We start from the raw sequence: 24,248 nt of genomic DNA, 5'->3' as shown, positions 1-24,248 counted from the left end.
GCTTCAAAAGGAGAAGGGAGGATGAGACAGTGGTAGGATCACATCTTGGGTGAGTGGGGAGTTAACAAGGCTTCAGTGGATAGAGCTTAGAAGTTGGAAGTTAGAAAGGATTAAATGTAGTTAAACTCTAAAGGATTTAGGAACATTGCTGCTTCTTTCAAGGAGACTTGTGGGCTAAAAATAAGAAGGGATAGGTGAAAAGTAAAGTTGAATGAGGAAGAAATTGTGCATGCACCAGCCCACTGCACATGTGACTGTGCTGTGCTGAACATACCATGTGTTTTGGGGCCCCACCAAGGCGAGAAAGGTGTTAATCTAGACATATGTGGATCGTATGGACTGTGCGTAGAAAGGAACAGAACGTTGCTTCTTATAATTAGTGCTACTTAATATGTAAATTTATTCGCAGAGCCAAAAATATTGTGAATATATTTTAGGTTGATACTTTAAAAATAGGCTGAATGCAGTAAGGAAAATGTAATGTCAGTGTACTGATGTATGCGTACTCATTACAGCAACGTGTATTTTCATCAGAGCCTCTGGGACAACTCAGTACCTCAAATAGATACACAGACCTTCAGCATGGCGTTTCATCTGTGGTTTTACTTCTTTCCCCTCAGCTACTTAAAACCCATTAAGAATCATGCTCATTAGAGTGTCACTTGACAACAACACATCACGTGGTTGGCTTCTAACAATGGTATTTTAGTGAAAACTGAAGTATATATTTAATTTAAATGAATACTGCGAAGTTGTTAAGATTATTTTATGAATACTTCTCAGCAAAGCGACACAGCTGGGAGGAGGAAATCTGACACATAAGTGTTAGTGTCTGAAAATTATACAGAATTATGTAGCCCATTAACTTGTTAACCAGGTGCTCCTTGCACTTAGCCTTATTTTCTAAACTCAGGCTATGGCTAATATTTACTTGCAGGTAATGAGGTAATGTTGTTAGATGTAGAGGACACCTAATTCTTTCTTGGACTTCTTCCATTTTCAGGCTTTGGCAGTCTAACAGCTTGTCAGAGAGAGACATCAAGGAATGTGATTGTTGTTGGAGATGGCTAAAAATGTTACAGCGTTTTTGTGCTGAAGATAGGGGGATTTGTCTCATTTAAAATTTGTGGAAGGTATCTTATTTTCTTGGTTAAAAGCAGAAGTCTTTAGAAGGTGCAGCCTCCCTTCCCTCCCATCCCTTTGATGCCTCTGGTTTGGTGGCAGAGATTTTGGGGCTGAGGGATTTTCACTTGGGATTTATAGGGAAATGTATAAACCTTCCTGAAAAAAGAAAACACCCAGCAACTCTGTCTGCCCTCTTGTACGTTCTCCTTCATGACCGTAACTAAGCACCCAGGGAAAGTTTTATATTTGTCAGTACAAATCTGGCCTGGACTCACTTCACTTTTTTTGGTGTTTGTAAAATACAACTTATTCTTACTTGTTCCCCTTTTCCAATCCGTAATTGTGCTCTTTTTAGTCAAAGCTGAAAGAAGTCTCAGCACAACATCATAACTGTTCTTTTCATCAGTCCAGCCCTTCTTCTGGCACACTGTGCTGCCTTTCCAAAAATACAGCTCGATTCTGCTCCCCTTATGTGCATCGAATAGGCCTTTCCTTTGTGTGCAGCCTGAGCCCTGTAAACATGGACACTGCAGGAGTCCCTTTAATAAATTAGCTGTTAGCACATTCAAAACTTTTAAACGATGGGGTGTTTTTCTGCAGTGAGGGAGGAATTTTCATCAGATCAGAAGTTGTTCTCGTCATGCTGTGAGTTACAGCTCAGGCAACTGCCACCAGGGTTATTAGCAGCAGCGCCATAGCATGCCAGGGGAACCTGGAGATCAGTGTTTAACCCTTACACTGCCCTTGTTTCCCTAATTGGTCAGCCAAAAGGCTGCAGGAGAAATCCACACATAAGCACTGTGCTGAGAATCAAAGTGTGTTCTCTAATAACAGAGGTCTGCATTCAGAAATAGTTATTTTAGTGCAACGAAGTTGCGCTATTTAGTGTGCAACTGGTACTGAAAGCCAGACCCAGAGTTCAGCTTGGATCCCCCATATCTGGTTTTATATGCTTCCCTATATTGTAGGCTTCACAAAGCAGCTGTAAACAATGTGCCTGTTGCATTCAATATGATGTAGTTGTTGGAAATAGATTCCTGCAGGATTAGAGGTGCAATCACAGTGCCTGACTCTTGAGACTCCTCTGAATAACAAGTCCTCATATTGATTTCCCTTTATGGTGAGAAGTGAGGCGATCAGGGGAGATGGATCTAGATAAGCACGTTTCTACTTAGAGGAGAACTGGTTTGGGTCTGCTGAAAATCCCATTGCTGTGGAAGAGAAAATCCCCTGTTGCTTTCCAATCTATTAATCTGTTTGTGATTAGTTTATTAAAAATTCCTCTGCTGTTCTCGGAACACTGTCATTTATAGGGTTAACCACACAATTATCTCCTGATATTTGCTAGCTATTTTTGTTCCCTCTTATTTATATAAGCAATTTGCCATCAAAGACTAAGTGATGCTTTTAGATAATGGCTTTAACAGGAGAGCCACCACTGAAACTGCTGTTTTAATACCAGCCTGAGATGACCGTTCCCAGTTGGACTGTACGAAAAGCAGTGTCATACTATGGTAAACCTCACCAGTTTCAGAGGAAATCATACGAATTCCAAGCAGACAGGAGTTTAGCAGCAGAAGTCAGGCACAAACCACAACTATTTCTTTGTAGAAGATCCAGCTGTGGGTTAGGTATAACATGCCTAGGAGTGGTTGCCTCTGTAAATGGAAAACAGAAGGGGGAAAGGCTGGGTGCCTGCCTAACCTCTCTTCATGCTAATGAGAAAATCCTTGGCCTGTGTTCAGTCAGTGCTGGTGTTTTTCTTGGAAGGCGCGTTGGGCATCTTGCATGGTATATAATGCACAGTGTCTGCCCAAATGTGGTTTATGAAGTGTTCTGTGTATATCTGTTCTTAGAGATTTGGGATTGTCTATTGGGTTTATATAGTATGTGCCTTTAAAAACAGCTCTCCCCCCAAAAAACCCACCAGAAAGCAGACCCAAACAGCCTCCCAGCACATCAGCATTGGTAATTCAATACTGCCACGCCATTCCTTTGCTGTTAAATAGACAAAGGAAGTAGAAAGGACCCCACAGCTTGAAAGCTAATGCTATTTTGGTCCCTAACAAAAGCTCTGCTTTGGAACTGAAAAGATATTTGTTAAACTACTTAAGGAGTTGGTTTTCACCTGCTGAAGGCAAAGTTGACATTAAAAAGAGGGGAAAAAAATAATGATGTTGAAACACGTGTGGCGAGACGTTTTTGTTCTGTCAGGAAATTAAAACAATAGTTTGTGGATGCTGATGCAGATTCAGAGCTGAAGAAGAGTGCGGCCCAAGGGGCAAATCCTCCACCCTGCAAATCAGGGATGATCTTCCAGTTTAATGGGAGGTTCTGCCCTTTCCTGTTTGCAGGCTTATGGTGGGAGAATCTGGGTTTTTGTGCTATCTTTTATTATTGATTTCACAAAATTAGAAGTCCCTTTCTAATAGAGAGGAGGCTTAAAAGCAATCAATAGTGTTTATCTTACGAGACAGTAGTTCAGACTGCAGTGGAAGGTGGTGTAATTCACCCTTTCCCTTGTTACTGATTGTCTCATTTAGTGTAGTGCTGCACAACAGCTCCAGGTTTTAATGTTGTAAATCCCTTAATTATGCACTCACCAAATGTGTTAAAAATAATTTGAAAGTGTTTGTTGGGCATTTCTGACTGTATCTGCCTCCTCTTGCACTCCTGTTCTGCTTGCAAATCACTACAACTTAACTATGTGATTTGTATTGGAAAGATTGTTTTTTTGGTTCATTTCACTTTATAATCTTTCAGCAGAGCTGTGACATCCACTTAGATATCTTTACTGCAATTGTTTCTTGATGAGATTAGATTGCCCACTGCAGCTATATCGCAATAACAGTAAGATAAAATTCAGGCCGCTTCCTTTTGATGAGCTGCTGTAACCTGGCTTCAGAGGAGGGGAAAAAAATGAAAGAAAGAGAAAAGAAAAAGAATAGCACATAAAAAATGATAAAATAAAAAGAAATGAAATCAAAATTGCTCTGAATTAGGACAGATTGAACCGTTTAAATTAACACAATGTGAATAAAATGGTTCTGAATGTTATGGCGGAGTAAGAAAACATAAAACCTTCTAAACCCAGTGATTTGTATACTTGTCTCATTTCAACAGAGAGCACGTTTCAGTTCCTCTGATTGAAAATATTTTTAATAGCTACTTTCTGTTGCCAGAACATGTTTAGTAGCAGGCTCTCAAACCTGTCTGTGGCTATAGTGTTTACTGAAAATGAGTGTTTTCTTTTCAAGTTGTACTGATATTCACCAAAGGAATCCTGTGTGCAGCACTTCCCCACTCACCACCTGGAATCATGGACTCTCAAATCAAGCAACACGCACTCACAGGAGTTTGCAACAGGCAATGTTATTCAAGTCATTAACTTTCCAGGCAAACTTAATAGGTCAGGTTGGAACCTTGTACAGAAAGTCCCACAAAAGGCTTCCAAGGCAAAAGGCGGGATCCTCTCAAGGTTATTTTGGGGGTTTCTTGCCAGTTTCTTCTTAGTGAAGGAAGAGTTAGGATAGTGATAGCTTTTTGAGTGTGAGACAGCCGATTGCTGCGACGTTGCTCACTCTGTGCCTGGCAGCAGTGCTGCAGTAGGTCTTCCACGTCATTGGTGTTATTCCTGAGTGCCACGTTACAGGCTCCAGTGGAAGAGCTCTGCAGGGAAGTGAAGCCTAGAAATACAGATGCAAGTGAAAGTACATCCTGGGGCAAATGGTAAGGAAAAGTGCAGCAGGAAAGAAGTTAATTCCCAGAGCTGTTCTTTCTGCTGCTTCAGATCCTCAGAGCCCCTTCTTGGATGTTTCAGGGGAAAATGACCCACTCTGCAAACAAACGCCACCTCCCTTTTCAGCACAGTAAAGAGAAAACATCCATGCAGAGACGCTTGTATACTGATCGTGGCAGGAGGGATGTGACCCATCATTCTCTTCCACAGAGGCAGAAGTCTACAAGGGCCATCCCAGAAAGCCTGACCCATGTCCCCTCGTATTCAAAGGAGCTCGACTGAGTTCGGTCAGAACAGGTCAGAGCCAAGGCAACCTTGCACATTGTATCAGGGAGTTTCCACTTTGGTGGTTTGCTCGTGTTCCTGCACTTCTGAAGAATGGATAATGCAGTCTATATTGTTGCCAACTCTTGTGATATTTGATGTTTTTCTTAAAGCGTGAGCTTTGAAGGCATACAAGACACTGATGTATTTTTTTAAGCTATTCCATGTATGTGCTTTTAATGTTTTAGTCTTTGTAGTTGGAAAACTGAGGTGAAAACATGATTTGAGTTCCTAAAAGCTCAGAAATTACAAGGCAGAAGAGATGCCCACAGTTATTAATCTGTGAAATGCTGTGAGTTTTAAGCTGTAAGGATGTAAATATGGTGTTTACAGCAACAGTATGTTTTCAGTTCTGCAAACAGAATGAGGCACAGAGGAACCGAAAGCTGCGTTAGTCCCACAGAAGCTCCATCATCTATCACTCCAATGAATTGCTTATTAGTAGGCAGAGTTGCCTTCGAAGGAGGAAGATGCCACCTTCATTCTGTACAGTAATCAGAAGATAATTAAAGTCTTCCTCCCCCAAGAAGGCAGCATCTTGCAATGGATCAAGGGATGCTCAAACCACCATACAACGTGCCTTGGAAACTGTAGGAATGTCATATTTGAAATGTTATAGGGCTCCTATTACATGTATTATAAATCCACACTGTGGAGGGTTGTAATTTAACTGTATACAGTCATTGTGCTCTGCAACTTGGCATAAAAATCACAGCCCTGGAGCAGATATTTTTATAACAGAAAAATACGTGAGAAAATTGATTTGGCTTTGGAGAGATTTAGACGTGTTCAAGTTACCGCTCAGGCACATTAGATTTACAGAAGTGAAATTTGTTGGTGAGTTACCAGATACAAGGACGTGGAGCTTTGGGTGGGTGTTACAGCATCCACAGCAAGTAATAATTTGGTTTTAAAAATAATGAATAATGCAGACACAGGAACATGCGGTGTGGATTTTAGCACGGGGCTGCTGAACGTCAGAAGCTAAATCAGTTGGTGTCATCTCTGAGATCAGCTCTGCAGATGCTCTGTGAGTACTTGCAGGCAAAGTCAGTAGTAATGAACCTGAATAGAGCTGCTCATCTCTGTAGGTGTTGCAGTCAGGTCCTAGCTGTGTAATGGGGAAAAGTGCCACAAATTACCCCAGCTACGAGATCAAGGACTGCCCGTCAGAGGTTGCAGGGAACTGGGAATCAGTAGGAGTTAATGAAAAGAGGTGCCTGGTAGACTCACATCTATTATGTCAGTTGGTTGAGCTGAAATGGTTTATTTACAGTATTTGCATGATATGTGCTTTCATCCTTTCTTTAGTCTCCCCTCCACCCACAGCAGATTAAGAGGCAGTGGAGATTATTACCTAAGCCTGTAGCTTATTATTATTGAATAATGTCTATATCTGGAATCCTGACTGTACAGATTTTTAACACCAATAATTACTGAACCTGGAGAGCAACTGCATGACAGTGATGTGCCAGGTGAGAGACTTTGCTGTTGTAAATTGCTGTAGCCCCCCGGCAGCTACACTGACTTAGAGCAGGGCCAGCCCCCTCCATTCACAGCAGCCAGCTCTCCTCTGCCCTCCCTGATTTCCCCTTTTTCTGCCTAGCTAAAATGAGATAAAGATGTTGCTCTGTGAGCCAGGAAAACCGAGAGCTCACCACGGAGCCAGGCAGAAGACGAGCAGGTGCTGAGCACTGTTTCCAGCAGTTGGGCTCCCTCTCGACAGGCTCGGTGCACCCCTCGCCTTGAGTGTGGGGCCCCTCTGGAGTCCAGCATGGTGGCTGTGCCAAATGGAGTACTAGTCCGAGCCAGTATATGATCTCGCTGTGTTTACCTTATGGATAAGATACGCAGTGTGGCTGCCCCAGGAGCGGTTTGTACACTTACACTGTAAACACTGAAATATTTCATCTGTTCAAAGTCAGGCGGTTCAAATATCCCTCCTTTCTTGTCTTTCTTTTTAAAAATCTCTACATTAGCTTCTCTATTTCAAGCGGAGAAAATAGGTCCAAGCTTTATAGATCTATGTTAACCACATCAGATATTTCCCACTCTTGTTTTTCTTTCTCAGTTAGTTCAAGAGTAAAAAACGATGCTGAATACATACATTTATCAGCCATCAAGGGCATAGCAGGGTAGTGAATTGGAGATGGGTGGGGTGTACTACAGACAAGGTTCTTCAAATCTGAATGTCCGGACAGACTTGTAGAGCAGAAATTCTTGGTTAGGTTAAAGCCACACAGACTAATTTATGTTATGGATAGACATGTGTTTAAACAAATACAAGGTATGCATAAAATATCTTCTGATTTGAGAGTTGTAACAATGATGGAGCATATCACCACCAGGTCAGCCAGAAAGCCAAAACCTCTGGAAACATGGGCTGACCTGACTGCAGGTGGTGCTGAGGCCAGCTGTAAGTCATCACTGTTCTTGTTAATCAGAACAGGAGAATAGTGAAGTTTTGTTGGTTTCTGGTTATTTTCAACTTGGATTTCCCCCATGAACGTGATCACAGAGAAGCAATTTTGTGCAAGGATGGGATAGCCAAGCATTGTTTGTTCAAGGCTGATTCAACAGATGTGCTTGTAGGTACGAAACGTGACCTTATGAAAGCTCCCTGTGCTCTAGCTTGGGAAGGAGAGCTCATGATTGTGTCATCTCTTCAGTCACAAAGGGTAAGAGGGGAAAAAAAAGCCCAGACAGTGGGTGATCAGAGGGGAAGAAATCACAGCGTGGAGACAGGTAATGATGATACCGTCTAGTTCTCATGTAGTGCTTTTCACCGGGAGATCACAAAATAATTTGAGAGCTACAGCTCTCACAAAGGTGAAAGGGAATCCCAATCCTGTGTTATATCCATTAAGCTTGTTGCATCTTGTACAGATCAAAGAGAAGGAGTTAAGTCACAGCTAACACTGCTGAGCTGCTATTCTCAAATGTTTTGGGCAAATGAGAATACAATGAAATGTTTGCTGTCTCACTATGCAACGTTAATTACAAAGCTGCGAAGGCACCTTATACCTGGTGTATACTGTGAAGAACTCAGTAATGAATGTGCTGCAGAAAATTTCCAGCTGAAACCCGAACAGGACCGTTTACAGATGCTTTACTGAACAGAAGTGCCAAATCTTAGGTTAGGCTTTGGCTGTGGACCAAAAATACTTTCCACAAGAGGTGATTATTATGTATGATTCATACAGCGAGTCCACACGAGTAAAAATAATGCTGCTTAGCTCTCAGTGTTCAAAGTGCTTTTTACGTTTTCAAAGTGCTGTGCACACATTTGTTAATTAATGGCATAAAGTAAGTTACATTTCTGTGCATTTAGCATTGACATTTTGACAATAAATGATTTTGGAGATTTTATATGCACCAGTGCATTTGAGCAGCTCATACGAATTGTACTAATGTTCTCAATTGTATTTGAGCAACATCTTAGTAATTTAGATGCTTTTTATCTTACGATGAGCAGATAGGTGGAGCGAAGGTTATCTGGAGATAACGTACCATAAATAAAGTAACTTCTTGTCCTTTCTAATAAAACATAAATCTGCACTTAGTCACCTCTGTGGCTCGTGTGCTGTGATCTGCGGCAGAAATAAACACACTGGTAGAAGTCAGAAACCACTAAGAGCCATCATTAGCATTCCAGCTGCGGAAACAGAGCTCTGTCTAGAAGATGGATTTTGTGGAATCAGTGTACCCAAGGTTAGACATCGGGACTCAGTAAAGCACTGGAACATCTGCTGGCTATTTTCAGAGAACTGTCAGCCTATTACCATCTATTAAAATTAATTTAGAAGTGATCCCTCAGAGATGAATTGCTTTTTTCCCTTCCCAATCCTTGTGAAAAATGCTGGCATACAGTTGACATTTATATCCCAGCGGATTTTTTCTAAACATCCTATATTAAAGTTGCAGTATCCTCTGGGGAAGACATTTGTCAATTGTATCAGGCTGGCTTAATGACCTTTCACATGAGGACATTCTGGCTGGATCACAGGCTGGGCTCACATGCCAAATCTATAATCACGTCTGCTTTCAAGCATAGATCTTCCTTTACTGATCCCAGACTCTCACAGGTGCTAATGTTCCAAAAGCAGGCTCTGAAGTGCAGCCACCTCCTGAGCTGACCCAGCCACCAGCTCAGGTTCTTGAGTTCTTGGGGAATAAGTGTTTTACTTCAAATCTTCTTCTCTCGCTGCTCATCGTTCCTCCTGAGCTCCCTTCTGAGTAGCAAGAAATGCACAGAGGTTACATTTAGATCATACAGACTCCTGACTTGGTTTGCTTCAGGATGCTGGGAGTCAACCACTGTGAAATCCTGTGAAAATAACTCATCACTCTACAGTCATTTCTTATTTAACATAAACCCACATTATTTTGTCATGCCTCACGAAGTCTCTCAGGCATGAATGGGGTGTAATTGTGATTGTAAGAAGTGACTTTCTGCAAAAAGAAAAAAAGGCTTATGTGTCAGAAGGAGATAAATAGACCTTCTCTTTAAATTACCTATACTTTACCTGGCGTCTAGCTGATGCACAGTAAGGAAATGATCCTGAGTTGATTTCCTTTCTGGAAGAGACACTGGAGTGAGCATCCTGGGAATGGAAGTGTTTTTTGTAGCAGTACTGGAAATTTAATAGCTTCCTCTTCTGCCCGGTTCTGACTTTTTTTCGGGTGGCAAATAGATTATCTCTAGCGTTAGAGTGAGAGACATACACTATTTGAGAAAGTCAGCCTTTGTCCTTTAAAAATGATCTCTAATAGCTTGCATCAATGAGTTTAATTTGATCTCTAAATGACAGATAAGTTAATCCTAAAACATTTTCTTCAAGGGGAGAGATAAGGTGATATTTACATAAATGAGATTCAGTCCAGGTTTTAGTAAGAGCAATGGTTTCAGAGCTGTTTCAAGTTATGTGGTGTAGCCTGTATTCTTCGGAAAGCAGGTTTTTTTGTTATTTTCTTTTTTATAGAAGGGCTCTTTTTATCTACATCAAACTTTCTGAATGAGAGTTTTGCAAACACTCCTGTTCATATTGTTCCTTTATAACCTGGGTAGCAGCTATGTTACCCCTTCACTTTGCTTCCGCTACAGAAGTTTTAATGCCCTAATGGGGAGTAATTGCTAACTTTCCACATCGGTGTTTTCTCTACTGATGTTCTGACACAAATGTAGCATATATGGGAAAAAGAACTTGCAAAACAGTGCAGATGATGGGGCTTTGAGTAGCCTGGTCTAGTGAAGGGTGTCCCTGCCCATGGCAGGGAGGTTGAAACTCTATGATCTTTAAGGTCTTTTCCAACCCAAACCATTCTATGATTCTATGATTGCAGTAGCAGTGCTGCTAATACAGATTAAAGTGAGCACTCTTCATCCCTAGATGTGAAGGGACATCTATTTAGTTTTTGGAAACCTAGCTGTCATCAGACAAACTTGGTGTCCAGAGTTCTGCTGTTGACTTCCCAACAGGGTGGGAAATGCTTAACTGTGCTCATCCAACCCTGCTTTGATGTCAATGGCTTTGTGATAAAGAGTAACCAACGCGAACATTAATGTAGGATGAAGGTGAGAATGGTTAAAGAATTGATAACAAACAAAGGAGATACCCAGTGCAGGCTTTCTTCAGGGACTTCTCTCAATTGCATTAGGTTTGAGAGACTTCTACATCAAATCTGATATTGTGCAAAGCTTTCTAGGGTGAAGTCTTCCTGGTCCTAGGTGTGTGTATCATTGTGTATGTGGGTTCATCTGGCCTCTTTTGATGGAAACATTTAAGTAAGTTAAATTTTAAACCAACTTTGTAAGATCGAGCCAGAATTTCTTCCTCTGTCAGTAATTTAGAAAGTAGCATGAGTAGCCCGAGTGACAGCAGTCAACAGTTGTAGAGTACCCAAGCCCCAAGGCGAGGTAGAACCTTTGCTCGACCTCACTGAGAAAATCGGTGCTGAGTTTATCATGACTGCATCTTTACCCTGCCTGTAACAGTGCATTTAAAAAATTATTTAAGCCATCATCTGCTGCTTCTGGGAACTGTTTCTCCAGCTCTTTATCTGAGCTCAAATGTTTGTTATACATCCTCAGGAGCCTGCTCAAACATTCCCGTCCCAGCCAGGAGACACCAGCGTGCTCCTAATCCTGTGGCAGGAGGGGATGCACACCCCTGCTACCGGAAAGAGCTTGGGAGGCAGATCTATTGAGGACTAACAGCTGGTTCCCACTGCTTAGGGATTTGATGGCTTCTCATAATGCCTAGAAGTCACTGTGATCCCCTTGACAGCACAGCAGCAGGGACCTTTGCTTTCCAGGACATGAATCCTCATTGCTCTTCCTGCTGGTTCCCAGCCTCAGGCAGCTCTGCCTCCTCCTGGCACTGTCTTTAGCATCCAAACCTAAAGTACTTGTACCTGTCTGAAGGGCAGGAGGTACCATCACTTGGTGTTTCTGTGTGGTTTCAAAGCCTGGGGCTGTTTTATATTCAGCATCTTGCAACAGCCACAATGGTGATGGCAAGCAGGAGATTACATTTCTGGTTTCAAGCATAGAGTGGCGGACTCTGAGCAAGTAGTGTTGATTCTGCTGCTGGCCCTGGGAAGGAGTGGAAATTGTATTGGTTGATATTACTCAGTACTACAACAAAACTGGTAAAAGCATCAAGAATACAAGAATCTCCCTCAGTGACACCTCAGCCTCAAGGGATCCAGCAAAGACTTTTAGTCTTAGTGGAACATGGCATCTTCTGGGAATTATTCCGCTGCAGGTTTGGCACCCAAATAGACTTTGGATGCTCATAATCATTGGTAACTTTTGGGGTATTTAAGTCAAAATTGTACTAAAAAGATACTGAAAAATTTATGTTGTAAGATAAAATGTAGTGAAAAAACTCACCCTGTGGGATTACAATGCTCTGCTTGATTGTGTGCCTCAATACCATCTTATTCAGTGGAGATCCACAATGAGGATGTAATGATAACTTTAAGTAAGCTGATGATTTATCTCCTCAGAAAACGCATGGATGTTGTAAAACTGCCTATCAGATATTTTCAGAGTACTATCCTTCACAAGCCCTTATTTAACGCAGTTATATTTGCATGCATACCCTCTCTTCACATTTGCCATTTGTCACTGAGATAGCAAATTACATTCATCAGAATCCATTCATTCCCCCGGTTTCGCTGAATACAGGATTATCTTGGCTGTGTCAGCTGCCCTATGACTGGTAACTGTGAAAAATGGAGGTCGCCTTCAGATATTCCAAACATGTATCTTCAAACGACAGTAGGTATTAAGCTGGAAAAGATTAATGGGCTTTATGTCATCGTGTTTGTGTGGCATAAAAGTGAATTGTGCAGATTGATGGATATCTTGGTAAAAACAAATGCATTTTTAAACTACTGTCTTGCCCCTTTCTTGACAAGTTTTAGTGACCATCAAAAGAAATATACTGAGATGTTGCCTTAAATCCTAGGCTGATTTTACAGGGCTTTTCACCTTTAGGAAACCGAAAAGATTTTAGTTATTGAGCAAAAAAACCCAAACCTGTGGACTGATAGCAGCCTTCCAGTACGTAACGGGTGTACAAGGAATCTGGAGAGAGACTTTTTACAAGGTCTTGTAGTTACAGGACAAGGGGGAATGGCTTTAAACTGAAAGAGGGAAGTTTTAGATTAGATTTTAGGAAGAATTTCTTCCCTGTGAAGCTGCTGAGGTGCTGGCACAGGGTGCCCATAGAAGCTGTGGCTGCCCCATCCCTGGCAGTGTTCAAGGCAAGGTTGGATGGGGCTTGGAGCAACCTGCTCTAGTGGAAGGTGTCCCTGCCCGTGGCAGTGGGATTGGAACTGGATGGGCTTTAAGGTCTTTTCCAACCCAAACCATTCTATGATTCTATGTTTCTATGATTTACTACTGGTTATCTTATAGTCTGTGTTTATATTATCAATACAGGACTATCATGTCTTATTTGTCACATAATCATGCAGTATATAAGTAACTGGTGCACATACAATCTTGTTGCTGACCATTTGAAAATTCTTCCAAAAACGTTGTCATAATTCCCTGTTTTAAATCCAGACTGCTTCTTTAGGACTGCCACTCAGCTTGTCTGGCAAGTGCTTTCTTCACACAAAAGAAGACCTCAGCACAGAGAATTACCAGGTCCAAAAAGGAAATCTCTACCTGTCCTTGAATAATACATTGTATTAAAGAAGTATTGATGGCACAGAGTGATTTCTCATGCAGAAATAAATAACATTCAAAAAAACGCAATGTATTAGGGGAAAAGAGTTACCATTTTTGATTCTCACGATACATGGGTACATTGGAAGGATATGCCAGAGGAAAACTGGTGGTGTGCAGTGAAGCTTGTGACCATTGATGGGTTTTTTTTTTTCTCTGTAGCATCTTTGCTTGAATGAGAACAGGAGAAAAGAAAAATCCCAGGGTCCTGGTTTAGTTCTGCTGCTCTTGTTCTCTGTGACCTTGGCATGTCAAATCTCCACCTGGAGGCAGACATCTATCAGGACTATCACAAAACTCTAATGCTTACCTGTGTTGGAGATCTGTGGGTAAAAAGGCTTCTTCACTGCAAGGTATTATGGGTTTCAGTGCGTTTCAGTAATACAGAGATAGGCTTGTGCCACAGTGATAACTGCAGCGGCGTGTCTGGTACCTGTGTGATACAAGGAGAAATTTGCCCTCATCTGTTGAATACGAGCAGAGCTGTGGGGACAGGCACAATAGAGAGGGAGAGACATTCTGACCATGTTTTAAAGTGATCTTGAGTTCCATTGCAAAGTGCATTGCTACTGCCTTTTGGTTTAGAGGCAGGGATTGCTGCAAAGCCTTAGGTACCGTTCCTTTGAGATGTTGTTTGTATTAATATTTTAAACTTGTAATAAATTTCTAGTCTTTGTTTTGGGGTTTTTTGTTTGTGGGTTTGTTTTGGGGTTTTATTTCCTTTCTTTTTAATTAAATTGCCTTTGGACTTTTAATTATCTCTCACTCCAAGCAAAGTATGCTTTCCATCATGAAGTAGGATATTTAAAGCACTAATAATAACTCTCTGGTTTTTAACTTCAGTAAGGCCACCATAGAAAACATTCCACTCTAGTTGTGATAAGCATAAGTCATTTTGTAATCCATGTGTTTTGTATTATTTTTTCTTTCAATGACTACCTAAGTAATATAATGGTTTAAATAAGAGTTGCTTCTTCACAGCTAGTACCCAACAGGTATTTGCTCTTGATGTGGGATCACAACGCTCCATTAACACCATTACTTGCAGGAGATTGAGAGTAATATGGATTTTTAGTTAGGTTTTTACACAGAATTCAAAGAATCTCAAAACTCAGATCCATGAAAATCAAAGAGCTTTGTCCTAAGAGAGCACATCTTTTCCTCCCCCAGGACTGAAGGGTGATCTAAAGATTGCCTGTTTGCCTGTAGCTGGGCTCATTTGGGAGGCTGCAAGTTCAGGTAAACGAGAAGGGGGCATGTTTGGCTCAGGTCTGCAGTGGATTTGAAGCTGGGCCAGGTGATCTTAAAGCTGGGTGAATTGCTTTGTGAACATCATCGCACAGTTCGTTGATTGTCAAATTCAGCGTATCACCAGTCTGACACCTCTGCCCCACTTAAATCTTGTTATGAGGATGGAAGCGGCGCCGAAGCTTTGTATTTGTCATAAATACTTGACTGAAGTTCTTTTTGAGACTAATTCTGCAATTATAGACCATGATGTCATGCTGAAAGGAGCAGACAGTCAGCTAAGCGCTGTGCTTTAATGGTTTCTGTGAAATTAGTAATAATACCAGGAGGCTGAATTTTAATTTACAGTGCTATGAAATGAGTAGGTTTTATAGTGCCTGAAGCACTCACCTTTGGAAGGAGTGTGCAAAAACTTCTGGCCTTAACCATGGCTCATTTCCAAGTGGAATGCAGTCCTCTCTCCTCTTTTTGGTCAGGCAGACTGCTATCTGGACAGCTGGCCAGATGTGCATGGTGCTCAGGAAAGGCAGCACCTCTGGCAAAGCAGATCCCAGCTACTGCAAGGGATATGGCAGATGCCTGTGTTATTTTACAAAGCTGGTTTCTCCATCTGTTAGTTGGTTGCAGTAGGATTACCAGAGGATCAGATTGGGCAGAGGGTAGGCTGAAGGGGAGACAGTCAGCATCGTGAGCATCATTTACCAGTACTTTAAGGGGGCAAAAACAGATGTTGGTCTCTTTGAAGTGTACCTCTGTATATAGTCAATTCAAAACATCAGCTCTGTCCTGGGCAGGAAGGAACTCTGTTAGAAAACCAGAAAAGAAAGAGGTGGAAAACGGAGTCCATGAAGATAAGCAAGAGAGAGACAGTGTACAGAAATCTGTTTCTGTATGTTCAGAACAGCAAACTGAGCCCTTGCCACAACTAGAAGAACCAGGGACCAGCTAGGACACTCGTAGCCGGATCCTGTGGTGCATTAAAAATCTCTTCCTCCTTATTCTTTGCTTCCCGCAACTGAGATTTTGATTCCATGAGACAATACCTCGGAAATCTGACTTATGTGGTTTGTTCCCACTGGTCTCTACAAGAGAAGTCTTGTCAGGCATAGAAAGTCAACAGGGCTACCTGAGCAGAGGGAAAACGTGGGATTGTGGCACTGTTGAAGGTTCAGGGCACTTACAGGCACTGTAGTCAAAAGAGTCTTAATGGATACAGGCGGCTCTGCACTATGACTCTTAAGGGTATGTTTGAGAAAATATCTGAAGATTTAGGTTAATGAAATTTGGATATCAGAAGAACCTTAATTCTTAAGGAGGCAAATGTTATATCTGGTGTTACAGAGCATAGGCGCCGACTCAACCACGCTGAACTCAATAAAAAGCCTCTGTTTGGCTTCACTGAACTTTGAATTAAGTCCACAGAATGTTTGATAAACTAAAAATGTTACAGCAAGCTTCTGGTGTTCACCATCACCTTACAACAATAGGTCCCGGAGGGATCAGGCAAAGGCATTTCATAAAAGGGATTTGCTGTGCAGGCAGAGAGCAGAAAGCCGCTTCAGTCTCTTTGTTGTTTGTTACCATTAATTTGATTTGGGATTAGGAAACGTTTGTTACAAGTTAGCATTGTTTTTCTATTGTGTATTTTCTAATAAGATTTAAATTATGATGAAACTTGTTGTCGCATATGATAAAAAGCAGTCACTGCCTGCTGGGTGAACGTCTTGGTACTGGGGATATGCCTGAAATACTCGGTAGCACTGAAATGCTGTTATTTTGTTAGGACTCAAGGTGGCAATGACATGGAAACATTCATTAGATAAAATAGTCTAGAATGCCTTTTGATCAGTTTTCTGTTTAAATCTGTGCTTGATATATACAGCTTGGTGCCTGGGTATATACACAGCTATACGTGTGACAGCATTTGGCATGTCCTGTGGATTGTGCTTGGCAATACCTCTTTGTAGCGATGCGTAAGTGCACAACTGAGTATTACTGTCCCCCAGACTGATAGGGAAATGAAGTCAGAGGAATGGGGAAACCTGCCAGAGGCCACAGCAATACAGCTGAGATAAAAACTGAGACACTTTTGATCCTGAAATGTATATGGGTACAGCTGTATAGTATGAACTCCTGTATGTGGCTGCAGTCACAGATACGTGCATATGCACGCTGCTGTAGAGGGAAGGGTCCTTCAGGGTACTTGGTGTGTGCTTTTAGTTTGCTAGGAAGGCTGGGCCTTTATTTCTTCTCAAAGAATCCATAAATAAAGAGTGTAAAGTTGCCAGAAAGTGTCAGCAGACTCTTACTTTATTGTGGCCTTGGATGTGGGGAGGCTTGCAATCATTTCTTCAAGCAGAACATGTCCATCTTACTCCGTTTGCCTTCTGTGAGCAGAGTTGCCTCTGGCTGGTGGTGTCTGTGTGTAGGTGCATCTCGGCTGTGCAGAGGGTGCAGCTCCCTGCCCTGCTGAGTGCTTTGTGGGACTCTCAGCAGCTTTTCATCATGCCCATGCTGCGGTGACAGCGCAGTCCCAGTGTGCCTGCTTGCCCCAGCCTCCCATGGAGCTCTTCCAGGCTATTAGCGAGCTGAGTGAACTAAGCCAAGGTGCATTAACCCACCAATAATCTTAAAACTTGCTATATGCAAAGTGCTCTCAAACTCATTGGGGAAAAAACAGCCAAACAAACAAAACCCCACTGCATAAAAACCAGGAAGGAGGTATTTTTGCTAGCTTCTTTGTATTAAGATCAATGCTGCTGCTATGAAGACCGACAGTGCTCTTATACCCAGTGGAAGGGTTTTCAGTTCACTAGATTTGGTTGTATCCCTGTAAAATCCTGCTGTTAATGACTGACTCTGGGTCCATTCCACTACAAACCAGCTTGAGCCCTGTGAGCCATGCAGAGCCTCGGAAATCTATGGATCCCTGGCAGGTGCTAACAAAACCACTGGGAAGGAATCCCCCCTCCAAAGTAAATGGAGCCTGGCAAGGAGAGCAGGGCCCAATAAAAAAATTAGATTTTTATATATATATATATATACACATATAAATATATTGAAAACCATCACTGTACTTGCATCCTTGAGCTGTGAAGCTGCCTACTAAGTGAACAGCTCATGCGATTCAGCTCCCTTCTTCCTGTGTTGTGGCGCTCTTAATTTGGGGGTTCTTTGATCCACCTATTCATAGCTTTGAAGTGAGTAGAATTTAATCAGGCTCTGACAGGGGATGGTTGATCCTAATACCGGCATCCAGAAAGGAGCTGTCAATCAAGGATGAGCTTTAATACCTTCAACTTGCAGTTCCTTTAAACTTCTGCTGCAGTTGAGTGGTGCTTGGTCAGCTGTGGAGGAGCCAGGCACCTACAAAAGGCACTGGAGGCTCCCTGGGCATGCTTGGAGGGGTCCCAGGGGGGCTATTGCCTGCCCTCTGCAAAGGGACGGCATGAAACATCTAATCAAGTTGGCATTGCCTAAGCACATGAGAGGAGAGATTTCCTCTTTGAATAAGAAGCTTTCATAAGTGCACATCCCAAAAGGCCTACTGAGCTTCTGTGAGCCGGCAGGCAAGGCAGGTTTCTAGTCACTTGGATTAAACCTTTCCTTATTGTAGCTGGAATGGGAACAGTGAGGACAAGGGTTACTTCCCATACCTGATTTCAAGTTATTTTAGGTGGTGATGTTAGATAAAATAGTCAATGACTGGCAGGATGATAGAATATGGTTTAATTTCAGATTTACTATCTGCCAACACATGCCATTCAATCAGATAAACACAGGATTTCAGCTGTCATCACAATATCTTATGCATACTTAAAAATAGAGCACTTTTTCTCACACCAAGAAGAAACTGAACAGGTTTATATATAGGATGTGTACACTCAGGAGACTAGAAATTTTGAAATAGTCTGCCATTTCTAGAGAGATTCCCTATCTTTAAATTAAGGAATTATATTAGAAGTAGCAGAAATTCTCAGAATTGCAGAAGTTTTATCGTTATCAACTGCACAGAATAAATAAGAGGAACACCTTGAGAAGCGGAACTGGATAAAATGAGGGAAATGCCTGTAGTAATTACAGAAGAGAATATGAAACTATCTAGAGAAGAAGAGGACTCAGAACTTCTCTGCATGGCAGTATCGTTCCTCCTCTGGTTTATGAGTTTTCATCCTTGCTCTTATGTCTCTCCTGGTTCATGTATTGAGCCTATCACAGTAATGATTGAATATCTGCTCTGCTAGGGAGGCGGAGATAGAAGATGACAATCTAGCATCACCCCAGCACTACCCTAAACCCATTTGCACAAGAAACGTAATTCAAGCATTCGCTGTCTAAAACTTACCTCCTGAAAACACACTTTTCTTAGGTGGAAACTCTCATATAGGTACCATGTGGCACCTCTTGTCATTAGTGCTTTACATTATATATTTGAGAGTACACAGATGAGTGTGGCTTTTTGGCTTGAGCACTCAACCAGTATTGGAGTTCTTTATTGTATATATCCCTTAGGGAGAGTAGCTGGTGAATACTTTTAAGGCCTAGACTGGTTTTTTACAAGGGATGCCCAGAACAGTCTGTTTCTGTGGACATCAGAGGAGCAGAAAGCAACAGGCAGTTTTCTCTGCTCACAAATCTTCCCCAGCAAGCAGCATCTGCCCAAGCTCTGCCCTGCTGCTTTCTCTCCTGCTCGCAAGCCACTTTCTTCCTTAACACCCAAATCACCTGTACCTTCAGTCTATTATTTCCTACCTGCAGTTTGCTCTTTCAGGTTTTGCAGACAGCTTTGATTCACAGATGTCCTTGGTACCAAGTATTAGCATTTTCCAGCATAAGCAGTTATTGCCTGCTCTTGTTCCCTTCTGAATTCTACCAGACTGCTCCAAAAAGAGCTCTAAAATGACGTCCTCATCTGCTCAGCATAATGATATCTTTGAAGCCAAGACTTGTACTTTGCTTCGAAGAGCCACTCTAGCAAAAGGACAGCATTTTCTTCTGAAGATAAGGGAAAGAAGGCATTCTTTTGGAGAGCGTTCCTCCTGCTGGGCTCCCTGCAGGGGGAGGCTGCTGCCTTTCCTAGCATGTGCAAAGGCGCTCTTGAGGAGCTCTGCTACGACAGATCGGCTTATTGCCCGTGAAGACAGGGCAGCATAATGCGAGCCAAGATGCTGAATTCCCTATTCCTTGGGCTTCATCCCTCTCCAGTTAAGCTTTCATACACTTCAGAGAAAAACTTGATTATTGGGTTGCAGGTCCCTCAGCTCAGCTGTGGGAAGGTCTTTTTGACTTCCACAGCTCCCTCCCAGAACTGGGTTTTGGCTGCAGAGGCAATTTATGCCGGGCTGTGCAAACAGATGAAACAAAGGAATAGCAAGGCTGGGGTGAAGTCCAGTGTAGGTGTTTTTCAGTCTTAAAGGCTTCGTAATCCTGTTTGGTTTTTACTCTGTTTGGCTTCTTTTTGGTCTCCTTTAGAAAAGCTTTTCACACACAGTGATGTCCCAAGCAATTTACTTGAAGTCATTGGTGGGTGGCGCATGCATTATGGGCTGTGGTTTCATTGATATGCTCAGCCTCACTAAGTAGATGGCATATTAAATGTTTTATTTACCCTGTGTGCTACCTGTCATCTAATCAGCTTTTGTTTTTGCTGCTTTCTGCTCATATTATAGCAAGAGTAAGTGGTTTCATGTAAATTAAAACCGCATGAAACCTTTTAAAGCCATTTTAAAATACTAAATGGTTTTGCAATAGGTTTGTCGGACAAGGGTTGGGAAAAGAGCTCTTTGCTTACCCATTTACTCTTTTCTATGCTTATTAGAAGCCCCCCATGTGACTCTTTCATCAAACATTGCATCCCAGTACTCATCTAGGATGCCAAAAGTCATTTATACTGTGCTGAAGAGTGGTTTGCATAAACAGGAGGCAGTTAACAAAGGATACAGTTGTGAGCCGTGATTGCAAATGTTGTTTATAAATTGCAGCACAGGCACACAATAAAGTCAAAACACACGTCCCTGTGATGTTGTCTTGCTTGCCTGAAGCATTAAAGCATGTTAGCTTAGAAGTTTCTTTGCTTTTATTGTTTTCTTCCAATGTCTGTGATTGGGATCATTTCACTGTGAATAATGTTGTTTCTTACAGGTGGATCGGATCATCTTCTGCGTCTTTTTGGAGGTTGACTACAAGATTTTCAAGAAGAAAATGGGCGAGTTTTTCCCCCTAGGTAGGTAAAGTAACCGAGTGCCATCCGACTGGGCAAAATGATGCATCAAAAAGGAAACAGTTGGCATCCTTTCTTCTTTCCCTGCCTCAGCCTAATATTAAAATGTGAACTTTTTAAAGATCAGCTGCACATAGAGGCTCTGATCCCGGACAAATGCAGACATTTAAAATTTGTGAACCGGTAAAACTGCTTGTGATAATCCTTTTGCAAAGTCAAGGCCTGCTTCTGTATGCTCAGTGCAGCTAGTTTCTTCATTCTCTGCTGTATCTGTGTTTCCTCCTGAAACCTGGTGTGTGGTGCTGGCTCTCTTGACTCTGAGAAGAAAATGATTTGCACTAATGTATACAGCTCCTAGTGTATATTGCTTTTCCATGCACTTTGTACATGCTTTGCTCTTTCATTAACGATGCTGGTAGGATTTCTCTGGGTCTGAAAAGATACCACAGGGGTTAGAGCCCAACTGTGTCTGAATGAGAACTTTAAACTTGAGCTGTCCCTGTGCAAGAATGAATGGGAGAAAGATGGCTCTCGCTGGAGCACTTGGGAAATGTTAGCCATTCATCTTACGTTTCACACGGGAGGTTACTTCCTAGAATTTAAGAAAACCTGGTGGATAGTAGATATGTTAATCCCTCTTCATCCCCCTCCACATATGCCTGTGATTTATTTTTTATCGTGTATCATTAGGAATCTGTGTTCAGAGGGTTTTATCAACCCTAACCTTCTCCCTTTTTATTTTGTTTCCTATGACATCAGTCCTACTATATGTGACAAGATCCAGATTTTAGTATTTTGTTTTATCACCCATTTCAGAAGTGGCAGTCACTTAAATACTCTCTGCCCTGTCTGTCTGTCTGGTGGAATGGGCCTTTGAGTAATAGGAAGCAGAGCTTTGGTGTGGTGTGAGTGTCTATTAATTCTACAGGACCGTGTTGTTGCAGTAGCCACAGTGGTTTTTTCCTTTCTCTTTGGCTGGCAGTATGGAAATTGTGATGTTTCTGTCTCATCTCACTAGAACAAAGCTTTTTGTAGATGACTTTGTAATCTCCAGTTTGCGGTGATTGGCAGCTGAAACTTAAAGACCTATTGAATTATTCAGGTAGCATAGAATGGTGTCTAACTGCTTAATATTTTCGTCTGGAGCACATTGAACATGCATTTCAAAGACTGCATTCATGTCTAATCCATTCATTGTGTGATATAATTTTTTTTGGCAGTGTACCCCAACACATAGGATAAAGTGGCAGTGCCCTGTCTACATTCCTGCCCTTCAGATTAGACAAGAGTAAACTACAGTGTCAATTTGTCAACAGATTAGAGTATTAATACTCACCTTCATCGTTAAGGTCTTTGAAATCATGGATTAAAGGCTGGTATTGTTGTTATAAATGTAAAACCCACTTGGGTTTGAAAGCCTGGGAGACAAGAAGATGCTTTGGAGCTGAGGCATGACAATACCAAAGGGGAAAAGAGAGGAAGATGAGAGATTTATTTGTTTTGGAGGGTTTTAAAAACCTGACATTGTTGAACATGTGTGGTTGTGTGTCATGTTATATAAAGACGTATAATTGCATTACACCACATTATGTAGATGTTCAATTGTAACACAGTTTTAAAAGTATGTTTATCCTCATGCATTGAAATGTTTGCAATTTTTTTGCTTGAACTAAAACTGGGAATTTGATGTGTGGCCACAAAGAGGGGGTCATGGTAGGGACCCTCTAAGGTGCAGCAAATGCAGTGGTTGGGAGGGATGTGACTGTGCAGAAGGGTTGGTCCAATGCTTACCCAAACAGCTGTCCAGAGAAGGATGTTTTAGTGCTCAGCAACCACAGTCTGGTACAGACTGGTAAAAGATCTTAGGGCTCTTTTCCAGAGGCTCCCCACTGTAATCTTCTCTTAACTAATGCTTCTGAATGACAGTTTTGATATGCCTTGATGCTGTTTTCCAAAAGGACCTGAGCATCTACTGACTGGTGAACCAGAGCTTTAAAAGGAAACAGTTTAGCATCTAAAACTCAAGAGAAGGCTTTCCTGTGGTTAGGTCAGTAGTCAGTGATTCAGAAGATCTGATTTCAATGTCTTGTATCACCACAGACATTTGGTATGTCCTTTTAGGAGTCATTTAGATCTTCAGCAAGGAGAAGCAGGGAAGATGCATGCTACCCAGATGGCTTTCCGTAAGCATCCCTGGAGAAATGATCAGTATTTGGGTGTATCTCCTGGAGGACTGCCCTAACAATCAATATACACTCTGAGGCTTTCTTCGCCATCTTGAATTGATGCTTTTCTGCAGGGTAGCACCACTACAACAGATGTCAGCAGAAGTGAGCTCCATCCTCAATCACCTACAGCCTGCTGGTGAGAACATCAGCTGAAGGTCTGGATGGTGATCACCAGATGACCATCATGTCTGCTCTTTTTTTCTGGTCTCTTGTGTATAACCATCTGCATTTAACCTAGTGGACTGGATGAGTTATCAGCAGACTCTTCTTAGGTAGGGATATTCCATCTCTCTGCAAGACTGGTTTCTTGCACAGAGGACCTCATCAGCATACCTCTGTGTCAAGGAATTAGCAACTGTCTCTATGTTTGACAGTTAATTCCTGATATTTAGACTATGGAAGGAATTGCCAAAACTCTGGTGTTTTTGTTTTGGTGTTAAGTGAATCTATTAATGTAGTGAAATAAAAGTCTTTAAGGATAGACTTGCCCTAAATTTAAATTAATAGGACACTATCTGAACACTCACAGGAGAGAATAACACTGAGATATTGCTTTAAGCTTAGAGAAAAAAACATCAAGACGTTCTTAAAGCATGTCTCACATTCAGAAACGTTATGAAATGTATCTACTTTAATAGATGTGGACAAAAAAGCTTAGAAAGAATATATTCGTGGAGTTATATACATAAATAGTTATTACTTTAAACCTGGTGCATTAATAAATCCAAAAAGATATCCAAGTGCTTGAGCTAGTCAAATGATAATGAAATGAAGCGAGAGTTACACCTCAGTGCATTAGAGTAAGTGGAATATAGATATGGGGAAATTGTTCCATTAGTTGAACATATCATTAGGCCTATTTTGCAAGTGGAATGCCAAAGAAATTAGTCGAGTAATAGTACTGATATTAAGACAACTGCCAAGAGCCTTGTCATTTGCAAACTTTAAATATATAGGGGGAAGAGGCAGACTTCTAAGTAATTTCATGTCCTAGGAGTGTAGCAAAGCTGCTCAGAAATGCTGAGACAGTTGTCACAGCCTCAGCATTTCTGATTTAATCTCAGTAATCAGTAGCCTGTACAGAACCTGAGCCAAAGCCAGCATGCTCCAAGGGGAGCACCA

The 24,248-nt window shown here is 41.7% G+C and overlaps 1 protein-coding gene across 1 annotated transcript in view; it reads left to right on the top strand.

Annotated features, from left to right (window-relative positions):
• MACROD2 (mono-ADP ribosylhydrolase 2) overlaps positions 1 to 24,248 on the top strand; it is a gene marked incomplete at both ends in the record, with an annotated part of 889,218 nt that overhangs the window by 783,551 nt on the left and 81,419 nt on the right. Inside the window, one exon of the mRNA XM_080615786.1 lies at positions 20,820 to 20,901. Within this exon, the coding sequence (XP_080471912.1) occupies positions 20,820 to 20,901 (82 nt within the window). The remainder of the gene's footprint in view (positions 1 to 20,819; positions 20,902 to 24,248) is intronic.

This window comes from Psittacula echo (genome assembly GCF_963264785.1).
Source record: "Psittacula echo genome assembly, chromosome: 4".
Classification (NCBI taxonomy): Eukaryota; Metazoa; Chordata; class Aves; order Psittaciformes; family Psittacidae; genus Psittacula; species Psittacula echo.
This window is presented reverse-complemented; position numbering and strand designations above follow the sequence as displayed.